The sequence below is a fragment of the Neoarius graeffei genome, chromosome 4, assembly GCF_027579695.1.
Source record: "Neoarius graeffei isolate fNeoGra1 chromosome 4, fNeoGra1.pri, whole genome shotgun sequence".
NCBI classification, from domain to species: Eukaryota; Metazoa; Chordata; class Actinopteri; order Siluriformes; family Ariidae; genus Neoarius; species Neoarius graeffei.
Genome location: NC_083572.1, coordinates 74481397 through 74500490, shown reverse-complemented (window position 1 = coordinate 74500490; position 19094 = coordinate 74481397). Strand labels below are relative to the sequence as shown.

Below are 19094 nucleotides of genomic sequence, written 5' to 3'. Positions count from 1 at the left end.
GGAAAGAATCGCTTATGTCAGCGGGGGGGCGGAGTTGTTAAGACCAACAACAATAAGACCGCGAAAGATCGCCATTTTTAAGCGACGAGAAGCAGCAGCTGTACAAACGCGAAGTCATCCATTATTATTATTATTATTATTATTATTATTATTATTATTATTGTTGCTGCTGCTGCTTCTTCCGTGGTGTTTTTGCTTCGATATTCGCGCCAAGGTTTATGCAAACGTAGCGACGTAACTGACGTATACAGCGACGTAATGACGTGGCTTCCCTTAGCACCGCGAGCTATGGAAAAACAAACTGGTTCTCAGCTGGCTCGCAAGTTGAACGAGTTGTGAACCAGCACCAGCACTGGCCCCGAACCAGCCCTGGAACTGATTTGGTGGAAAAGGGGTATCAGATGCAGCAGGGTTTTTTTTTTTAATTAATTAACCCTTTGGTGACTGACCCCTTGAAAATGGTTCCTCCAGGAACGATGACGTTTCAGTTGTCAAGACAACAGAAAAACTAAAATACAAAAACAGAAAGATACGTCACAATGCTCTTGTGCACAAAACAAAATGCTCTTGTATTTGTATTTTAGTTTTTCCATTGTCTTGACAACTGAAATGTCATGGTTCCTGGAGGAACCATTTTCAAGGGGTCAGTCACCAAAGGGTTAATTATCATTCATTCATCTCATTATCTGTAGCCGCTTTATCCTTCTACAGGGTCGCAGGCAAGCTGGAGCCTATCCCAGCTGACTACGGGCAAAAGGCGGGGTACACCCTGGACAAGTCGCCAGGTCATCACAGGGCTGACACATAGACACACACAACCATTCGCACTCACATTCACACCTACGCTCAATTTAGAGTCACCAGTTAACCTAACCTGCATGTCTTTGGACTGTGGGGGAAACCGGAGCACCCGGAGGAAACCCACGCGGACACGGGGAGAACATGCAAACTCCACACAGAAAGGCCCTCGCCGGCCACGGGGCTCGAACCCAGGACCTTCTTGCTGTGAGGCGACAGCGCTAACCACTACACCACCGTGCCGCCCTTTATTTATTTATTTATTTTAAAGCTCATCTGGCTATAAGGCTGATGAGCTGTTGCCGTGGCGTGGCGTTCGTCATCTGTCCGTCGTCCACAATTCATTTAAATCGCATCTCCTCTGTCAGTTCTCCATGGATTTCCATTCTGATTGTTTTGTTTGAAAGAACTCATCACGCCACACAAAACTTAGTCATTCTTTTGTCAAATTTTACGCTAACAAGTTATAATGAGGCCAAATTAACAAATTTTCCAGGCCTCTCACTAGAATTGTATCTCCTCACTCGTTTCTCATCTGATTCCAGTTCTGATCGATGTTTTGGGTAGGTCTTCCCTCGGGGAACAAAACTTGGTTATTTGTTTGTTGATTTTCCTGTTGTTTACAACTTTTTGTTTATTTTCAGTTAAATCGTGTCTCCTCCCTCAGTTCTCAATGGATTTCAGTTCTGATTGTTTCGTTTGAAAGAACTAGTCATTCTGCACAACACTTGGTCATTGTATTTTCATTTTTGCTAATGAACTGCTAATTAGGTCAACTTCACGAATTTTGGTACCTCTCATTAGAATTGTGTCTCCTCACACAGTTCTCACCCGATTCCAGTTCCGATCGACGTTTTGGGTAGATCTTCCCTCGGGGAATAAAACTTGGTCGTTTGTTTGTTGATTTTCTTGTTCGGGGTTTTATTTCCCCTCCCCCCCAAGTAAAATCATGTCTCCTCCCTCAGTTCTCACTGTTTTTCAGTTCTGATTGTTTTCTTTGGAAAGAGCTAGACCTTCTGCACAACACTTGGTCATTGTATTGTCTTTTTTTTTTTGCGAACAAATTAGTAATCAGGCCAACTTGAATAAATTTTCTTCTGACTAGAATTGTACCTCCTCTCTCATTTATCATGCAAATTCAGTTCTGATCGATTGTTTTGGGGAGCACTTTCCTCGGGGAACACACTTTAGTCCTTTGTTGATTTTTCCTGTTGGAAACAGTTTGTCGTGGAGGTCGGTCCTCTCTCACATTGTCACATTTCAGTTCTGTTTGATGTTTTGGTCGTCACGGTTGTTTTGATGGCAGGCCAGATGAGCAACTATGTCCTTGACGTTCTGGTTTCTCTTATCCGAAGCTGCTTTGAGTAGCTGTTTGACCCGAGTGATCCTAAATCTGTTGTAGGGTGAGATTTTGAGTTTTCAGGATCACGATGCAACACGCAAAGCTCAATAACTGCACATACAGTGCACATACGCTACCGTTCAAAAGTTTGGGGTCACTTTGAAATGTCCTTATTTTTGAAAGAAAAGCACTGTTCTTTTCAATGAAGATCACTTTAAACTAATCAGAAATCCACTCTATACATTGCTAATGTGGTAAATGACTATTCTAGCTGCAAATGTCTGGTTTTTGGTGCAATATCTCCATAGGTGTATAGAGGCCCATTTCCAGCAACTCTCACTCCAGTGTTCTAATGGTACAATGTGTTTGCTCATTGCCTCAGAAGGCTAATGGATGATTAGAAAACCCTTGTACAATCATGTTAGCACAGCTGAAAACAGTTGAGCTCTTTAGAGAAGCTATAAAACCGACCTTCCTTTGAGCAGATTGAGTTTCTGGAGCTTCACATTTGTGGGGTCGATTAAATGCTCAAAATGGCCAGAAAAATGTCTTGACTATATTTTCTATTCATTTTACAACTTATGGTGGGAAATAAAAGTGTGACCTTTCATGGAAAACACAAAATTGTCTGGGTGGTCAAATCTGGCATTTCATAAGTAGTAGATACCCTTCATTTCCAAATATTCCAGAAGTAACAACTTTGGATACAATTTTGAAAATAAATATATGTAAGAGAGGGGCCATTAGAGAAATTTACAACATGTTGCTAGATTTGCAGTCCACGTCCCTAAATATAATAAAATCTCACTGGGAAAATGATCTGGCATTGAATATTACTGATGACCTTTGGGAAAATATACTTCGAAGGGTGCACTCATCTTCCATCTGTGCTAGGCATGGACTTATTCAATTTAAAATTCTTCATCGTCTGCACTTTTCAAAGGAAAAATTAGCAAAGATTTACCCAGGAACTGACCCACTGTGCAATCGTTGTAAATCTAATATTGGTTCACTAGTGCATACTTTCTGGTCATGCCCTAATCTTAATAATTATTAGTCATCAATCTTTCAGACATTCTCAAAGGTATTTACAGTCAATCTTGCTCCCAATACATTGACCGCCCTATTTGGGGTGCTACCACCTGAAATTTCCCTTTCGAAAAATTATTCTCAGGCGGTGGCCTTTGCATCCCTGTTAGCAAGGCGCCTCATCCTCTTGAGGTGGAAACAAGAGTGTCCTCCCTCTCATGATCAGTGGTTAACAGAGTTGATGAAGTTTTTACATCTAGAAAAAATGAGGTGCACACTTGCTGGGTCGACTATAAAATTTGATAAAACATGGCAGCCATTTCTTAAATTTATGGATCAGTATAAATTGTTCATCAGTGCATGAATGAAAGAGGGCTGTTGCTGTCTACTATTGATAGTGTTGGTCTGCTGTCTTGTTTAATTTTAATTGTTTTAATTACTATTAATTTAATTGTATAATAATTATTAATTTATTATTTGGTTTTTTTGTTATAATTAATGTTTGGGGGCGGCACGGTGGTGTAGTGGTTGGCGCTGTCGCCTCACAGCAAGAAGGTCCTGGGTTCGAGCCCCGGGGCCGGCGAGGGCCTTTCTGTGCGGAGTTTGCATGTTCTCCCCGTGTCCGCGTGGGTTTCCTCCGGGTGCTCCGGTTTCCCCCACAGTCCAAAGACATGCAGGTTAGGTTAACTGGTGACTCTAAATTGACCGTAGGTGTGAATGTGAGTGTGAATGGTTGTCTGTGTCTATGTGTCAGCCCTGTGATGACCTGGCGACTTGTCCAGGGTGTACCCCGCCTTTCGCCCATAGTCAGCTGGGATGGGCTCCAGCTTGCCTGCGACCCTGTAGAAGGATAAAGCGGCTAGAGATGATGAGATGAGAATTAATGTTTATTTTTAAAAAGGGTGAAAAATGGTCAGCCAAGAATGTATCGTGAACATTGCCTTTTGTGTACAGTGCTGCCGCAAAATCATAAATAAATTTGGAAAAAAAAAAATTGTCTGGGTGGCCCCAAACTTTTGAACGGTAGTGTAGTTCAACAGTGTAGAACAAGAACACACACACACACAAGTGCAACACGATGAAGTAAACACTGCTTGCTGAATAGAGACTTGAAACTTCTGTTCATTGGTCACGCAGACAAAACTTTTGCTGGGGGGTCATTTTTGAGTAGCCTTTATTGGATGTGTTTATGGATGTGTAGGTTTTTATCTGTCCACATAATGAGTGAAATACAAAAAGGGGGGGGAAACCCCTCTAGTTATATAAATTTTCTTTTGGTTACTGAGGTTAAAGTTGAAATATAAGATCAGGATTATTGAGCTCCAGCAAAATGTTTGTGTGTGTTTATAGAAGAGTGTCTGAAACCCACAGAGAGACAGGACGCAGTGTTGTCCTTCCACACGGTCGGGAGCAATAAAGAGGTGACGGGATCCACTAGCACTCTGCAGGTATGTCACACACACTCTTATATCATGCAGGGTTTTGTTCATTACTTCCATCAGCATGCTGACACGGTGTCTGACCCTCTGTTGTGATCCTTTCATCGAGCTGGTGAGTGGTTTCAGTCACTGCTTACCTCTGTTCCTTACAGTTCATTCTGTGTCACTCAACTACTGTACTCTAGGCTTGGATTCTGTCCTGAGGGCGATTTTTATTCAGCTTGGAATAAAATCCACCAGAACGTCAGTGCAGTGGGCCATTTAGTCTATATATTATAGTTGCCTCCCATAAAGGTGGTCTTTAAAGGTCTGTTTACTGACTTATCTGTATATGGGACCACTTTACCTTCACAACCATTGGCATTAATATGGAGTTAGTCTATGGCCAAATGGTTCGAGAAACAGCTTTCGGACCAAAAGGTTGCTGGTTTGACTCTCTGAACCAGCAGGATTGGCTCAAGTGCTCTTGAGCAAGGCGCCTGACCCCTAACTGCTCTGGCAAGTGTGGTGGCGTACCTTGTGTCTGATTGGCCAAAAAAAAACTGATTATGCGATTATCAGTTCGGGCAGGTAACCTAGCTATAATAAAAATCATAAATAATTCGCCTGCCATTTGCTTCTATAATATGCCTTCCCAGAAGATAGAGGTTTCCACTAGATTTTGGAGTGTTTCCGTGATAATTCAGCCACAAGAGTGTTCGTGAGGTCAGGTGAGAATGCCTGGGGCCTTCTGTCAGTGTTCCAGTTCATCCCAGTAGTGTTCAGTGGGATTGAGGTCAGGGCTCTGTGCAGGCCCTGGGAGATCTTCCACTCCCTTGGCAAAGCATGTCTTCATGGACCTCGCTTTGTGCACAGGGGCACTGTTCTGGTGGAGCAGGTTTGGACGTCTTCATTCCATTGAAGGGAAGTGATAAGTCTACAGCATACAAGAAAATTGTACACTTCCAACTTTGTGGTAACAGTTTTGGGGGAAGACCCACATATGGTTGTGATGGTCAGGTGTAGACGGGAGTAGACGGTTTTCTTCAGCAGAGCAGTGATCCTGAAATGGTAGTGTTTGTGGCTGTGGTAACAGTACCAGAGCCACCGGAAGTGTGTCAAATAAAGTATCTGTAAGTGTGTATAGGTGTGTGTGTGTGTGATATTTTTGTATGTTTGTGTGTGAGCAGAGTTTCAGTAACACAGATCTGGTGGATGAGGAGCCGGTGCTGATTGAGAGCGCGAGCTCGTCTCCTCAGTGGAAATGCTATGCTAAACATATGAGCGCTCAGCAAGTGCTACTCATCTTCCTCCCGGCCACGTACACCGGTAATACAACACACACATGCACGCAACATTGTGTGTCTCATTACTTAGTCAGTTGTCTGTGGCCTAAACTACAGCATTTCAAACCAGGCTGAATTCTCAGAAGTAGTTTAAATTCAAATAAGCCCTTATCAAAAAGAAGTATACTTCAAGTTCATTTTATTAAGTAAAGTTAACGTGTATTTCCTTAAGTATACTTTTGTGTACCAAGTATACTGATATCAATGTACTTACGTATACTTGTAAGTAAACTAATCTAATACTTCTTGGGACTAAATTGGCTCACTTTTAGTTTATAAAAAGTATACTTTAAGTCTAAGAGAAGTAAACTTTGAGTAGACAACTAATATATATATATTAGGGCTGTAACGATACACCCAACTCACAATTCGATTCGTATCGCGATTTTTGACCCACGATTCGATACGCCCACAATTTTAAAAAAAAAATTTTTTTTTAAAGTAGTAAATTTGACTTATTAACATTTACTTACTTACATTAACTATTTAATAACAAATAATTCAGACCACTGCAGAGAATGAGTAATATGTATGCAAAAATGAACAAATGTATATCCAAAGATTTGTTTTATTTCTCAAAATAATACTGTTGAGCCGGAAGCTCTGTTTTTTCGGTTCTGAAAAAGTCATTTTTCCAAATCGTGTAAATCCGTTAAGATTTTTTTTTTTGGGGGGGGGGTGGCTCTCTCACTGTCTCACTCTCATAGGGCCAATGATTTTCTGTGATCGCGGAAAACAGATGGAAATTACGGCATTTTTATGGTGAAACATTGCTCGCGTGTCAAAATGTAACTGCCGCAGAAGGCTTCCGCCCAAGCAGACATGCCTTCAGTGTTGCCAGATATTGCTAACGTTTTCCACCCCAAAATATGTTCAAAACCAGCCAAAAAGCACCTAAACCCGCCCAATCTGGCAACACTGCATGCCTTTCCGGTCAAGTGATTGTGATTGGCTTGTGGCACACCTAGCCAGCCAATGAGCTGCTTGTTTACAGATTCGCTCCCCGCGTCGCAACCAGAATGGCGACCGCTTAAAAGAAATGAATGCTCTGCCAGTGGCGAGTGTGGACGTTGCGTGACTCGCAGAAGATTGTCGCAGGTCGGCGAAAAAACGACTTACTAATAGATATAAAAAATAAAAGTAATTTAAGTAAGTTTAAAATGTAATTTCAATAAAAAGTAAAGTATTCATAAATTGAAGTTTGGAAGCGCCTCTGTTTTTGGGCTGAGGAGAAGTTTGAAAGGGTGTACCGCGATTCTGCCTTCTTGTATCGCGATACAGATCGTGGCTCTGCGTATCGCGATTTCGATACGCATATTGTTACAGCCCTTATATATATATATATATATATATATATATATATATATATATATATATAATATTTATTATTTTTTTTTTTTTATTTTGTACTGCAAGTAAACCACAAGTAAACTTGTATACTAATAGTTTACTAGTTCTATACTTGTAGTCCACTCTTTAGTTTACAAAAGCATACTTCATAGTGTACTGGAAATATACTATGAGTTTACTTGTTTTATACTTCTAGTCCACTTTTTACTTTACTAAAGTATACTTTATAGTATACTGGAAATATACTATTGGTTTACTCGTTACACACTTCTAGCCCACTTTTTAGTTTATAAAAGTGTACTTTTTATGGCATACTGGAAATATACTATTAGTTACTGGTTATATATCTAGTCCACTTTTTAGTTTTTAGTATAGTTAGAAGTATACTGCAATTACTCTTCTAGGTATACTATTAGTTTTCTAGCCCTAACCCTTACCTCATGCACACTACCAGTAGACAACTTAAGTGTTTTGTACCTTAAGTTACAATGAAGTTATAAAGATAAGAATTCACAAAATAACAGATACTCAGGATTAAGAACATATTCATTTTCTTTAAAAATGTAAAGCAGCATTGTATTAAATGTCAGAGTATAAAAACATGGCAATGACAACTGAAATTGACATCCAAGCTCGAAAGAAATAAAAAATAATAATAATTATCCCACTCAGGAGAAATTAAAAAAAAAAAAACCACCTTATATGGAACCACAGACATACCTAAAAGCCAACAATGCTAAAGCACAACTACAGGGCAAATACACTTAAACATAAGGCACAAATATTTTAATACTTTATTACACTTTTGTTAAGTATATCCTGATCAAAAGTTTAAGTATAAGCTTAATACACTTTTCTATATACTTTTCAGTATAAGCCAAGTATACTTATAACTTTTAAGTATATCTCTAAGTAAATAAAAAGTAAACTGAAAGAACACTCTTATTTTTAGTTTAAAAGACGCACACTTGAATAAATTTCTTTTTTTGTAAGGGAATTCAGAAAGGCATACACCACAGCAACCGCTAAAGCCTTGGATAGACTACAGAACCTTTAAAATGCTGAAAGATTATGAAAAAAACTGGGCATTTTCTCACTTGAATGTGGAACCAACTGAGACTAAAGTAGCAAACCAGCGTGTGAGCGAGAAAATTAGTTAGTTTCCAGTTGAGTCCGTTGCAAAACCAATAACGACCGTCATGAGCACTGTCTTTATGAATAATTATTGTGATTTAAGTTTAAAATGTAGTGTACAACCCTGATTCCAAAAAAGTTGGGACAAAGTACAAATTGTAAATAAAAACGGAATGCAGTGATGTGGAAGTTTCAAAATTCCATATTTTATTCAGAATAGAACATAGATGACATATCAAATGTTTAAACTGAGAAAATGTATCATTTAAAGAGAAAAATTAGGTGATTTTTAAATTTCATGACAACAACACATCTCAAAAAAGTTGGGACAAGGCCATGTTTACCACTGTAAGACATCCCCTTTTCTCTTTACAACAGTCTGTAAACGTCTGGGGACTGAGGAGACAAGTTGCTCAAGTTTAGGGATAGGAATGTTAACCCATTCTTGTCTAATGTAGGATTCTAGTTGCTCAACTGTCTTAGGTCTTTTTTGTCGTATCTTCCGTTTTATGATGCGCCAAATGTTTTTTCTATGGGTGAAAGATCTGGACTGCAGGCTGGCCAGTTCAGTATCCGGACCCTTCTTCTACGCAGCCATGATGCTGTAATTGATGCAGTATGTGGTTTGGCATTGTCATGTTGGAAAATGCAAGGTCTTCCCTGAAAGAGACGTCGTCTGGATGGGAGCATATGTTGCTCTAGAACCTGAATATACCTTTCAGCATTGATGGTGTCTTTCCAGATGTGTCAGCTGCCCATGCCACACGCACTGATGCAACCCCATACCATCAGAGATGCAGGCTTCTGAACTGAGCGCTGATAACAACTTGGGTCGTCCTTCTCCTCTTTAGTCCGAATGACACGGCGTCCCTGATTTCCATAAAGAACTTCAAATTTTGATTCGTCTGACCACAGAACAGTTTTCCACTTTGCCACAGTCCATTTTAAATGAGCCTTGGCCCAGAGAAGACGTCTGCGCTTCTGGATCATGTTTAGATACGGCTTCTTCTTTGAACTATAGAGTTTTAGCTGGCAACGGCGGATGGCACGGTGAATTGTGTTCACAGATAATGTTCTCTGGAAATATTCCTGAGCCCATTTTGTGATTTCCAATACAGAAGCATGCCTGTATGTGATGCAGTGCCGTCTAAGGGCCCGAAGATCATGGGCACCCAGTATGGTTTTCCGGCCTTGACCCTTACGCACAGAGATTCTTCCAGATTCTCTGAATCTTTTGATGATATTATGCACTGTAGATGATGATATGTTCAAACTCTTTGCAATTTTACACTGTCGAACTCCTTTCTGATATTGCTCCACTATTTGTCGGCGCAGAATTAGGGGGATTGGTGATCCTCTTCCCATCTTTACTTCTGAGAGACGCTGCCACTCCAAGATGCTCTTTTTATACCCAGTCATGTTAATGACCTATTGCCAATTGACCTAATGAGTTGCAATTTGGTCCTCCAGCTGTTCCTTTTTTTGTACCTTTAACTTTTCCAGCCTCTTATTGCCCCGTCCCAACTTTTTTGAGATGTGTTGCTGTCATGAAATTTCAAAATGTCTCACTTTCGACATTTGGCATGTTGTCTATGTTCTGTTGTGAATACAATATCAGTTTTTGAGATTTGTAAATTATTGCATTCCGTTTTTATTTACAATTTGTACTTTGTCCCAACTTTTTTGGAATCAGGGTTGTATGTGTGAATTTTGTCTTGTTGCTTCAGATGTGCAGATCCTGATGTCGTTTGGCCTGGGACTTGAATCCCAAGTGGATGGTGCTGGTGAGGAGGATGAGGAGGAAACACTGAGCCTGGAAAACAACCAGTCACATCATGGGTCTCTCAGCAGCTCAGCTAATGGCCCTCTAGTGGAGTCTGTGGTGGAAGCAGGTGATGGACAGTTTTTGTTGGCTGCTGAAGCTCTACCAGGAGAGCTGGAGGACAACGAGAACCACCGCTCAGAGCAAACTCCTTCAGGTTGGCAGTGTACAGTGTCAGGTTTTAGAGGGGCATGTCTGACTGCACACAAATCTGTTCAGTCCCATCTTTAAAGGCCAGTTCACACTAAAGCTTCGCGATGAGACGACTAAAACGTCTCATCTACCAGGGGTTTATAGTGCAGTTATGAGTCTGAGGTGGCTGATGTATCAGAGCCAGAGAGCAACCTTTAGCAACATGTCACAATAACTGCGAGATCTACAACGTACTAAAACCCTGCAAGTGCAATTTAACACTGCAAATCTTTCCCAACTTCATCAGACAGCTTCCAACGACTTGCAACAATTACTTCACACCACAACAACTCGCCTCTGAGTCGTTCTGCAACCGTGTTGTGAAACTTTGGTGTGAATTGACATTAAGACTAGCCAGATTGCCTTCAGTTTTTGTCTGTTTACACACGATCATTCCGAAATGCCCCGACCAAAATGTAGAATTTCTTTCCGTCTATCTCCCTGTCTTTCTCTTTCTGTCTGTCTCTGAGTGTGCGGTCACAACGACACCAAAACTAGTACTGGTGTGTGTTCAGTCCCTTCCACAGAGGAGAAGGACAGTGTGCAGTTTTCAGAGCCGCAGAAGCATGACTACCATCCCCAGCTTTCCCAGCAGAGTGGTGGAGATGCAGCTCGTCCTCGCTGTCCTGTTTATATCTACAACTGCTGCATGGACTTGCTCAAAGACCAGCTGTTCCAACAGCACTCCAACCGTCGTCCCAAAGACGTCTTCCTTAGGTGCGTGCATGCACACGATCTTTGTGTTTAACTTGGACGCATTCCCTCGTATGTTTCACCACTCGCTGGTACAGACGTTTTCGAGACAGTAACTTGATTTAGCATGTGCCGATTTAGACGATAATCACCAGCACAGTGTTTCATTTGGGAGCAGGCTGTTTTATTGAAGAGGCAGCCATTTAACTTACCAGCTAAAGTGGTTCCCGAATTAACATCAGCTTGCCCTACTTGTTCTAACTACAGTGCCCTCCACGATTATTGGCACCCCTTGTAAAGATGAGTTAAAAGGGTTAGGAAAAAAATGGCACCTTTTGGTGAAATGGCTTCATCTCACACTGGGGGGGGGATCCAACCTTTAATTGAAAGAAATTCTTTCAGAGAAAAAACATCCCTCATCAAGAAATAATTATTTTCAACAAAATCACATGCCACTATTATTGGCACCACTGGAAATTACAGTGAACACGATGAAAATGAAGCATGTTTCCCATTTAAATTGTACATTTTTGAGTTGATTGGAGTGTGTAGGAACTTTCACACTGTAATCCAGGACTTCCTGATTAACTGGGGAACAAATATGAGGTGACACAGAGGCCAAATTCCCTTAGTCCTCCATCAACATGGGAAAGATAAGAGAACACACAAACCAAATGAGGGAGAAGTGTGTTGACCTTCAAAAGTCAGGGAATGGTTATAAAAAATAGCTACTCGCTTGAAAATTTTAATTTCTCCTGTTAGGGTAATAATAAAAAAAAGTGGACATCAACTGGAACTGTTATAGACTTGCCTGGAAGAGGACCCATGTTTATTTTGCCCCCATGTACAGTGAGGAGGATGGTAAGAGAGGCGCAAAACCAGAACAAAAAAACCCCAAAAACAACTCCTCCCCAAGGGTCATTGTTGGTGAATTACAAGAAAAAGTAAAATCTTGAGGTTTCCAAGTCTCCAAAACCACTATCAAATGCCACCTCCATGCCAACAGATTATCTGGAAGGTGTGCAAAAAAAAAAATCCCTTTTGTCAGTTAACCACAAACGTAAACACCTGAAGTTTGTGAAACGCTGCTAGAACTTTGACTGGAACCGTGTTCTATGGTCTGATGAAACAAAAATGGAGCTTTCTGGCAAGAAACATTAAAGATGGGTTTGGGGTAAAAAAGAAGGACTGCTATAATGAAAAGAACCCAATCCCAACTGTAAAATATGGTGAAGTTCTGTGATGTTTTGAGGCCGTTTTTCCTCCAAACACCCTGGAAACCTTCTTCAGGTGCACGGCATCATGGACTCTATGAAATACCAGGACATTTTAAATCAAAATCTGGCTGCCTCTGCCAGGAAACTAAAACTGGGTCGTCATTTGATCTCCCAGCAGGAGGATGAGCCAAAGCGTTTGTCCAAATCAACACAAAAACGGTTAGCTGACCACAGACTCAAGCTTCTGCCCTGGCAATCTCAGTCCCCTGACCTGAACCCCATTGAAAACCTGTGGGCTGAGCTGAAGAGGAGAGAGCACAAGAGAGGGTCTCGGACCCTGGATGATCTGGAGAGATTGTGTCAAGAGAAATGGTCCCTGATGCCCTGCTCTGTATCTCCAACCTGATAAAATGTTTCGGAGAAGACTCAGTGGAGGTTGTACAAAGTAGTAAATGCAGGGGTGCCAATAATAGTTGCACATATGTTTTTGTTGAAAATAAGTATTTTTTTGATGAGGGATTTCTTTTTCTCTGAATAAATTTAGCTCAATTAAAGGTTGGATGGTTTTTTTTTTTCTCATTTTCTTCAGTGTGAGATGAAGTGACTTCACCAAAAGGTGGATGTGTATGTATGTAGTGTGTGTGTGTGTGTGTGTGTGTGTAAAAAAAATATACACAGTGGTGCTTGAAAATTTGTGAACCCTTTAGAATTTTCTATATTTCTGCATAAATATGACCTAAAACATCAGATTTTCACACAAGTCCTAAAAGTAGATAAAGAGAACCCAGTTAAACAAATGAGACAAAAATATTATACTTGGTCATTTATTTATTGAGGAAAATGATCCAATATTACATATCTGTGAGTGGCAAAAGTATGTGAACCTTTGCTTTCAGTATCTGGTGTGACCCCCTTGTGCAGCAATAACTGCAACTAAACGTTTGCGGTAACTGTTGATCAGTCCTGCACACCGGCTTGGAGGAATTTTAGCCCATTCCTCCATACAGAACAGCTTCAACTCTGGGATGTTGGTGGGTTTCCTCACATGAACTGCTCACTTCAGGTCCTTCCACAACATTCCGATTGGATTAAGGTCAGGACTTTGACTTGGCCATTCCAAAACATTAACTTTATTCTTCTTTAACCATTCTTTGGTAGAACGACTTGTGTGCTTAGGGTCGTTGTCTTGCTGCATGACCCACCTTCTCTTGAGATTCAGTTCATGGACAGATGTCCTGACGTTTTCCTTTAGAATTTGCTGGTATAATTCAGAATTCATTGTTCCATCAATGATGGCAAGCTGTCCTGGCCCAGATGCAGCAAAATAGGCCCAAACCATGATACTACCACCACCATGTTTCACAGATGGGATCAGGTTCTTATGCTGGAATGCAGTGTTTTCCTTTCTCCAAACATAACGCTTCTCATTTAAACCAAAAAGTTTTATTTTGGTCTTATCCATCCACAAACATTTTTCCAATAGCCTTCTGGCTTGTCCACATGATCTTTAGCAAACTGCAGACGAGCAGCAATGTTCTTTTTGAAGAACAGTGGCTTTCTCCTTGCAACCCTGCCATGCACACCATTGTTGTTCAGTGTTCTCCTGATGGTGGACTCATGAACATTAACATTAGCCAATGTGAGAGAGGCCTTCAGTTGCTTAGAAGTTACCCTGGGGTCCTTTGTGACCTCGCCGACTATTACACACCTTGCTCTTGGAGTGATCTTTGTTGGTCGACCACTCCTGGGGAGGGTAACAATGGTCTTGAATTTCCTCCATTTGTACACAATCTGTCTGACTGTGGATTGGTGGAGTCCAAACTCTTTAGAGATGGTTTTGTAACCTTTTCCAGCCTGATGAGCATCAACAACGCTTTTTCTGAGGTCCTCAGAAATCTCCTTTTGTCCGTGCCATGATACACTTCCACAAACATGTGTTGTGAAGATCAGACTTTGATAGATCCCTGTTCTTTAAATAAAACAGGGTGTCCACTCACACCTGATTGTCATCCCACTGATTGAAAACACCTGAGTCTAATTTCGCCTTCAAATTAACTGCTCATCCTAGAGGTTCACATACTTTTGCCACTCACAGATATGTAATATTGGATCATTTTCCTCAATAAATAAATGACCAAGTATAATATTTTTGTCTCATTTTTTTTTTAACTGGGTTCTCTTTATCTACTTTCAGGACTTGTGTGAAAATCTGATGACATTTTAGGTCATATTTATGCAGAAATATAGAAAATTCTAAAGGGTTCACAAACTTTCAAGCACCACCGTGCATGTGTGTGTGTAATTAAAAAAAAAAAAAATTATTTATATCCCCCCCCCCCCCCCCCCCCCCCAAACAGTTTTAATACCAGGGGTGCTAATAATTGTGGAGGGTAACTTAAATGGATGTTTTAATGTATGTTTGAGTGGATCACAAGTGATTCAGTATCAATGATAGTCACGTGTAACACGTTATAAGTATACAAGTATTTGTTTGTTTGTTTGTTTGTTTGTTTGCCTGTGTCTGATTATCTTTGGTCCTGAGACTGTGCACAGAGATTGACTGACCGTGTCTTACTCATCCATAAACCAATGATAATATCTGACTGCCCATCAGGTTTGACTGATATGACCTTATTATGAAATATAGCCGGAAGAGAAAACGAGATGAACCAGCAAATTAATAAAATATGCATTCATAAACAAGAAAAATAAGCACATTTTCAATTAATTAATAAGAAATATTGTGTTTCAGTATTCACTATGGAAGATTTTTTTTTTTCCTCTTTAAATATAGAGGATTAGTATATTTAAATTTGTCTGTATACAGGTACTGGTAAACGTGTCATAATACAATCTTGTGATTTTTGTTAAAAATTGCTAACTGTGTTAAAGCTTATAATGCAATATGGAGTTTGTATAATTGGCAAATACCTAAAAAAAAATGTCCAAAATATTAGAAGTGTAAACTCTCCGAATAAGTTTCAGTGATCCTGACGTCCAATATTTGTTTTTTTGCTTGAAAAATCGGTTTTCCTCTTCATCACAAATGGAGTCAGTGAGCCAAGCCATGTTTAGTGTCTTGAGTTTACTGTAATGTGAAGACCTGCGGTTTGCACCGTGTTCACACTGTTACTGATGTAAAACCCTGTCGCTCCATTGGAAAGAGAAAGCTTGGATGCTAGCAATGCTTTAGGTAACTTTTCTTTATAGTATTAGTTTATAGCATTTAATCTCTGCTTTTTCCTTTCGATGAGCATAGATCTCAAGATGCACTGTCCTGGGAACTCAATCAGCAGCTGAAATCCAGGTAGCAATGCTTACTGCTTCCAGTTGCCGCTGCTGCAGAGCTAGAATGACTCAAAATGGGAAGGGTTGAAGAATGCAAAGGCTGTTCCTCTCTCTATTTCTCTTTCTCAGTGGCTACAGCAGCCTGCAGAGTCTGAGGTCTTAAATCCCACACCGACGGCAGGAATAACCACCCAAAACTTGCATATACAGCCGTGTTTAAGTCTGAATTCACCTTCTATTATTTAACGCAAATTTAGTTTATTTCTCAAACAGTGTACTTCAGTAATCTAAATACAAAAAACAAGTGTGATGTGATTGAATGAAGGGAGCAGTGACATTACTGCAAAAGGGAACGTACGGAGTTAGTATCAGATGTTTGTTATGCTCTTTTAGGGGATGGGATGTGTTAACATTTGTGCATATATTTTGTTATAAAAAGGGATGAAAAACTAAGTAGTGTGGGAACATGTGATAGAATACAAGTAGATGTGGGAACACGCATGAATCTTGAGATCCATATGAACGATTCACTTTCATATGAGATTTTCTCACCAAGCTAAGAAATGGATTTCTCTCATTTTTAAAGCAATACGGCCTTTCGATTTCATAAAATCGGTCAAGTTTAGTTCCTTCTGAAATTTAGCCATTGTGATGCATGTTTATTTTTGTAATATCTTAAAAAAACAAAACCCAGGCCATTCTGTGGCTGGGAAGTTATTTATGTCATGTACACACGTAGCCGGGTATTTTTAAAACCGAACATTTCCCCCCCTCCGTTTATAAAAATGTTTTATCCACACCACCTCGTCTTCGAAAAAAAATCCCTTCCACACATAACCGAACATCTGCGTTTTCAATCACATTCATAAGCATTCCCAACCTGTAGATGGCATTATTTCCCCAAATCCTACCCCCTAATCACATCAGCAGTAGTTGGGCTTCTAAAATTAAACATGTAAATAGCATCTGCACAATAATTAACGCTTTCAAGGCACTACTCCGATCCATTACTCTTTGTCCATGCTTAATCTGGCTTCTGCAGTAAACAAAGGTCGCACGTTTGACGTCAGGGCAGATTTGTTGTCATTTTTTTGGCGCAGATTGTGACGTTCTAAAACGCAAAACTCCGGTTATCTCTGTCTACACGAAAAGGCATACACGGAGTTTTCAAAAATCTTCACTTTGCCCGGAGTTTTTTTAAATATTCGTTTTTGATGTGTTTTCATGTGGATGACAGGCCAAAACGTAGAAAAATATCTTCGATTTAGCAGAAACCCGGCTACGTGTGGACGGGGTCTTAATTTGAGGGGATTCTCTAGCAAATAATGCGCATGAAATCTCTCGCTTCGCGCAGTCAAGCAGACAGAGGAAGTCCGTGTACACTCTTACCTGTGCCGTCGTCGTTGTCGTCACCTTTCGGGTTTTACGGCAGCTGGCATCCGGTGTTGCATTACTGCCATCTGGACTTAGCCAACCTTTGTCATTCAATACCGTATATAACAAGTGTACGCAGAATGAAATTTCGTTGCAATTTGGCTCAGCACGGAATTAAATATGAAAGTGTATTAACCTCCTAAGGCCCAAGCTGTTATTTTTACATGCATTTTTTATTTCTCTTTGCTATTTGGGCTTATTAGAACCTGATTAGAATAAAAACTAAGCATCATCTTTTGATAAGATGTACTTTTAGAGAAAAAGTATGTCCACATATGTGGATTCTTGTTCCGAATTTCTAAAAAGTGCTGTCCACGCATGTGACCGCTAAGCCCTAGGAGGTTAAATTAAATTATGCAGCAGCAAAAATATTCTAAAGTGCAATTGTATTAAGTGACCTGTGGAATTAGGAATTGTTCAAGTATAAATAGAAGTTTAGAACTGTCAGGTTTACCTTGACCGTGCACTGACCGTTCCATCAGTGTGTCACTAAACGAACAGCTGGTCACACCGAGGTCCTCGCTGACCGCCGATATTTATTAGTTTGGTCCTGCGTTTCCTTTCCTTCGCAATCCAGCGTCTTTTCTTCTCGCTTTCCGTTACTGTAGTCGGTCTTCCGTGTTTCATGCACACGCTCACGTCCGCCGTTGTTCTCTCCTGTTTCAAATTTGTATCCCACAATGTGTTGCGCAAACGGGGAAAGCCCACCACGTCATGTATGACGTAGTATCCTGTTGTGAGGCAACGAAAAAATGGCGGAGAATTTAGGGCCAAGGGGGCTCTAAATTAATTAACTGTTCTTTTAGGGGGGAAAATTCTTTTTACAGCCTAAATTTGAAAAATCTGAAAGGCAGTATACCTTTAAACGATCGATTTCTGCAGAGTGAAATGTCGTCATATTCAAATTGAATTAGATTTACCTCAAGAGAGCCTGTAGTTTTTGTTTAATTAGTTACCCCCTGTATTTCGCTGAGAAAGGAGCTCCCTTAGGCATGGTACTGTTTGCATTTGGGGAAATATCTTGACAAACCCTGGGAATTGCCCAGTCCTGCTTGAACATGTGTTTTGGTAATCTGAAGGACCATCCACATATCGAGCTATTCTCTTCTCTTGTCGTGCATTAGAGCCCGCGGGAGTCCCGCGGGACCCGCCGCAAAGCAGTGCGGCGCGGGACAAATTTTGAAAGCTCATTGCGGGCGCGGGCGGGACCGGAAGTGCACATATGCGCGTACGGGCGGGAGCGGGAGTGCACATATGCGGTGCGGGTGGGAGCGGTGATAAGCTGCAGTCCCGCTAACTAAAAACGTGCTTGAAATAAAATTTATAAATTATTAATTCATGTCTATCATATATAATTTGTGCTGGATATTTTATTTGGCATTAATAAAAACATTTTAAGATGCCTAAATTTGTAGAGAAAGTCAGATTGCCAGATTGAGTGAGAAATGGCATCTTAAACTTGCCATTGATCACCCTAAGGGGAAATTCTTTGATCACTCTAATGACTCGCAGTTCACACCCAGCTAGCAAGAGAACCATGAGTGAATTGATTTACTTGTTGCGTTAGTCTACAACTTTAATCAGAGAGACAGGTTACACAGTGACGGTAGGCTTGACTCAATGCTATCCCAGAAATCCTTCCTGTAATATGCAAATTTGGCTGTCCAATCAGAGGTGGCCAAATTTGCATATTACAGGAAGGATTTCTGGGATAGCATTGAGTCAAGCCTACCGTCACTGTGTAACATGTCTCTCTGATTAAAGTTGTAGACTAACGCAAGCAGTAAATCAATTCACTTATTTTATTAGCTCTGCTTTGCAATAAAAGAAAAAAAAAACATTGGTACAAAGCAAGCCCATTCACTTTTTTATACTGATCAGAGAATTACAATGGTTTCTCATGTGATAAAAATGTGCGATTTGCGATTAAATATTTTAATCGTTTGACAGCACTAATTATTATTATTAGAGATACTACATGCTGAATTCAGAAACGAGGTAAACAATAACAAACGTGAGCTGTAGATATTT

The 19094-nt window shown here is 40.4% G+C and overlaps 1 protein-coding gene across 13 annotated transcripts in view; it reads left to right on the top strand.

Annotated features, from left to right (window-relative positions):
- The window catches only part of szt2 (SZT2 subunit of KICSTOR complex), a 290455-nt gene that overhangs the window by 71609 nt on the left and 199752 nt on the right, over window positions 1–19094 (top strand). For 12 of the 13 annotated variants that reach the window (XM_060919695.1, XM_060919703.1, XM_060919697.1 and 9 more), the window contains exons 23-27: window positions 4520–4617; window positions 5778–5916; window positions 10145–10396; window positions 10947–11148; window positions 15601–15648. In XM_060919695.1, coding sequence (XP_060775678.1) covers window positions 4520–4617; window positions 5778–5916; window positions 10145–10396; window positions 10947–11148; window positions 15601–15648 — 739 coding nt within the window. The remainder of the gene's footprint in view (window positions 1–4519; window positions 4618–5777; window positions 5917–10144; window positions 10397–10946; window positions 11149–15600; window positions 15649–19094) is intronic. The other variant, XM_060919698.1, reaches the window with a different exon arrangement.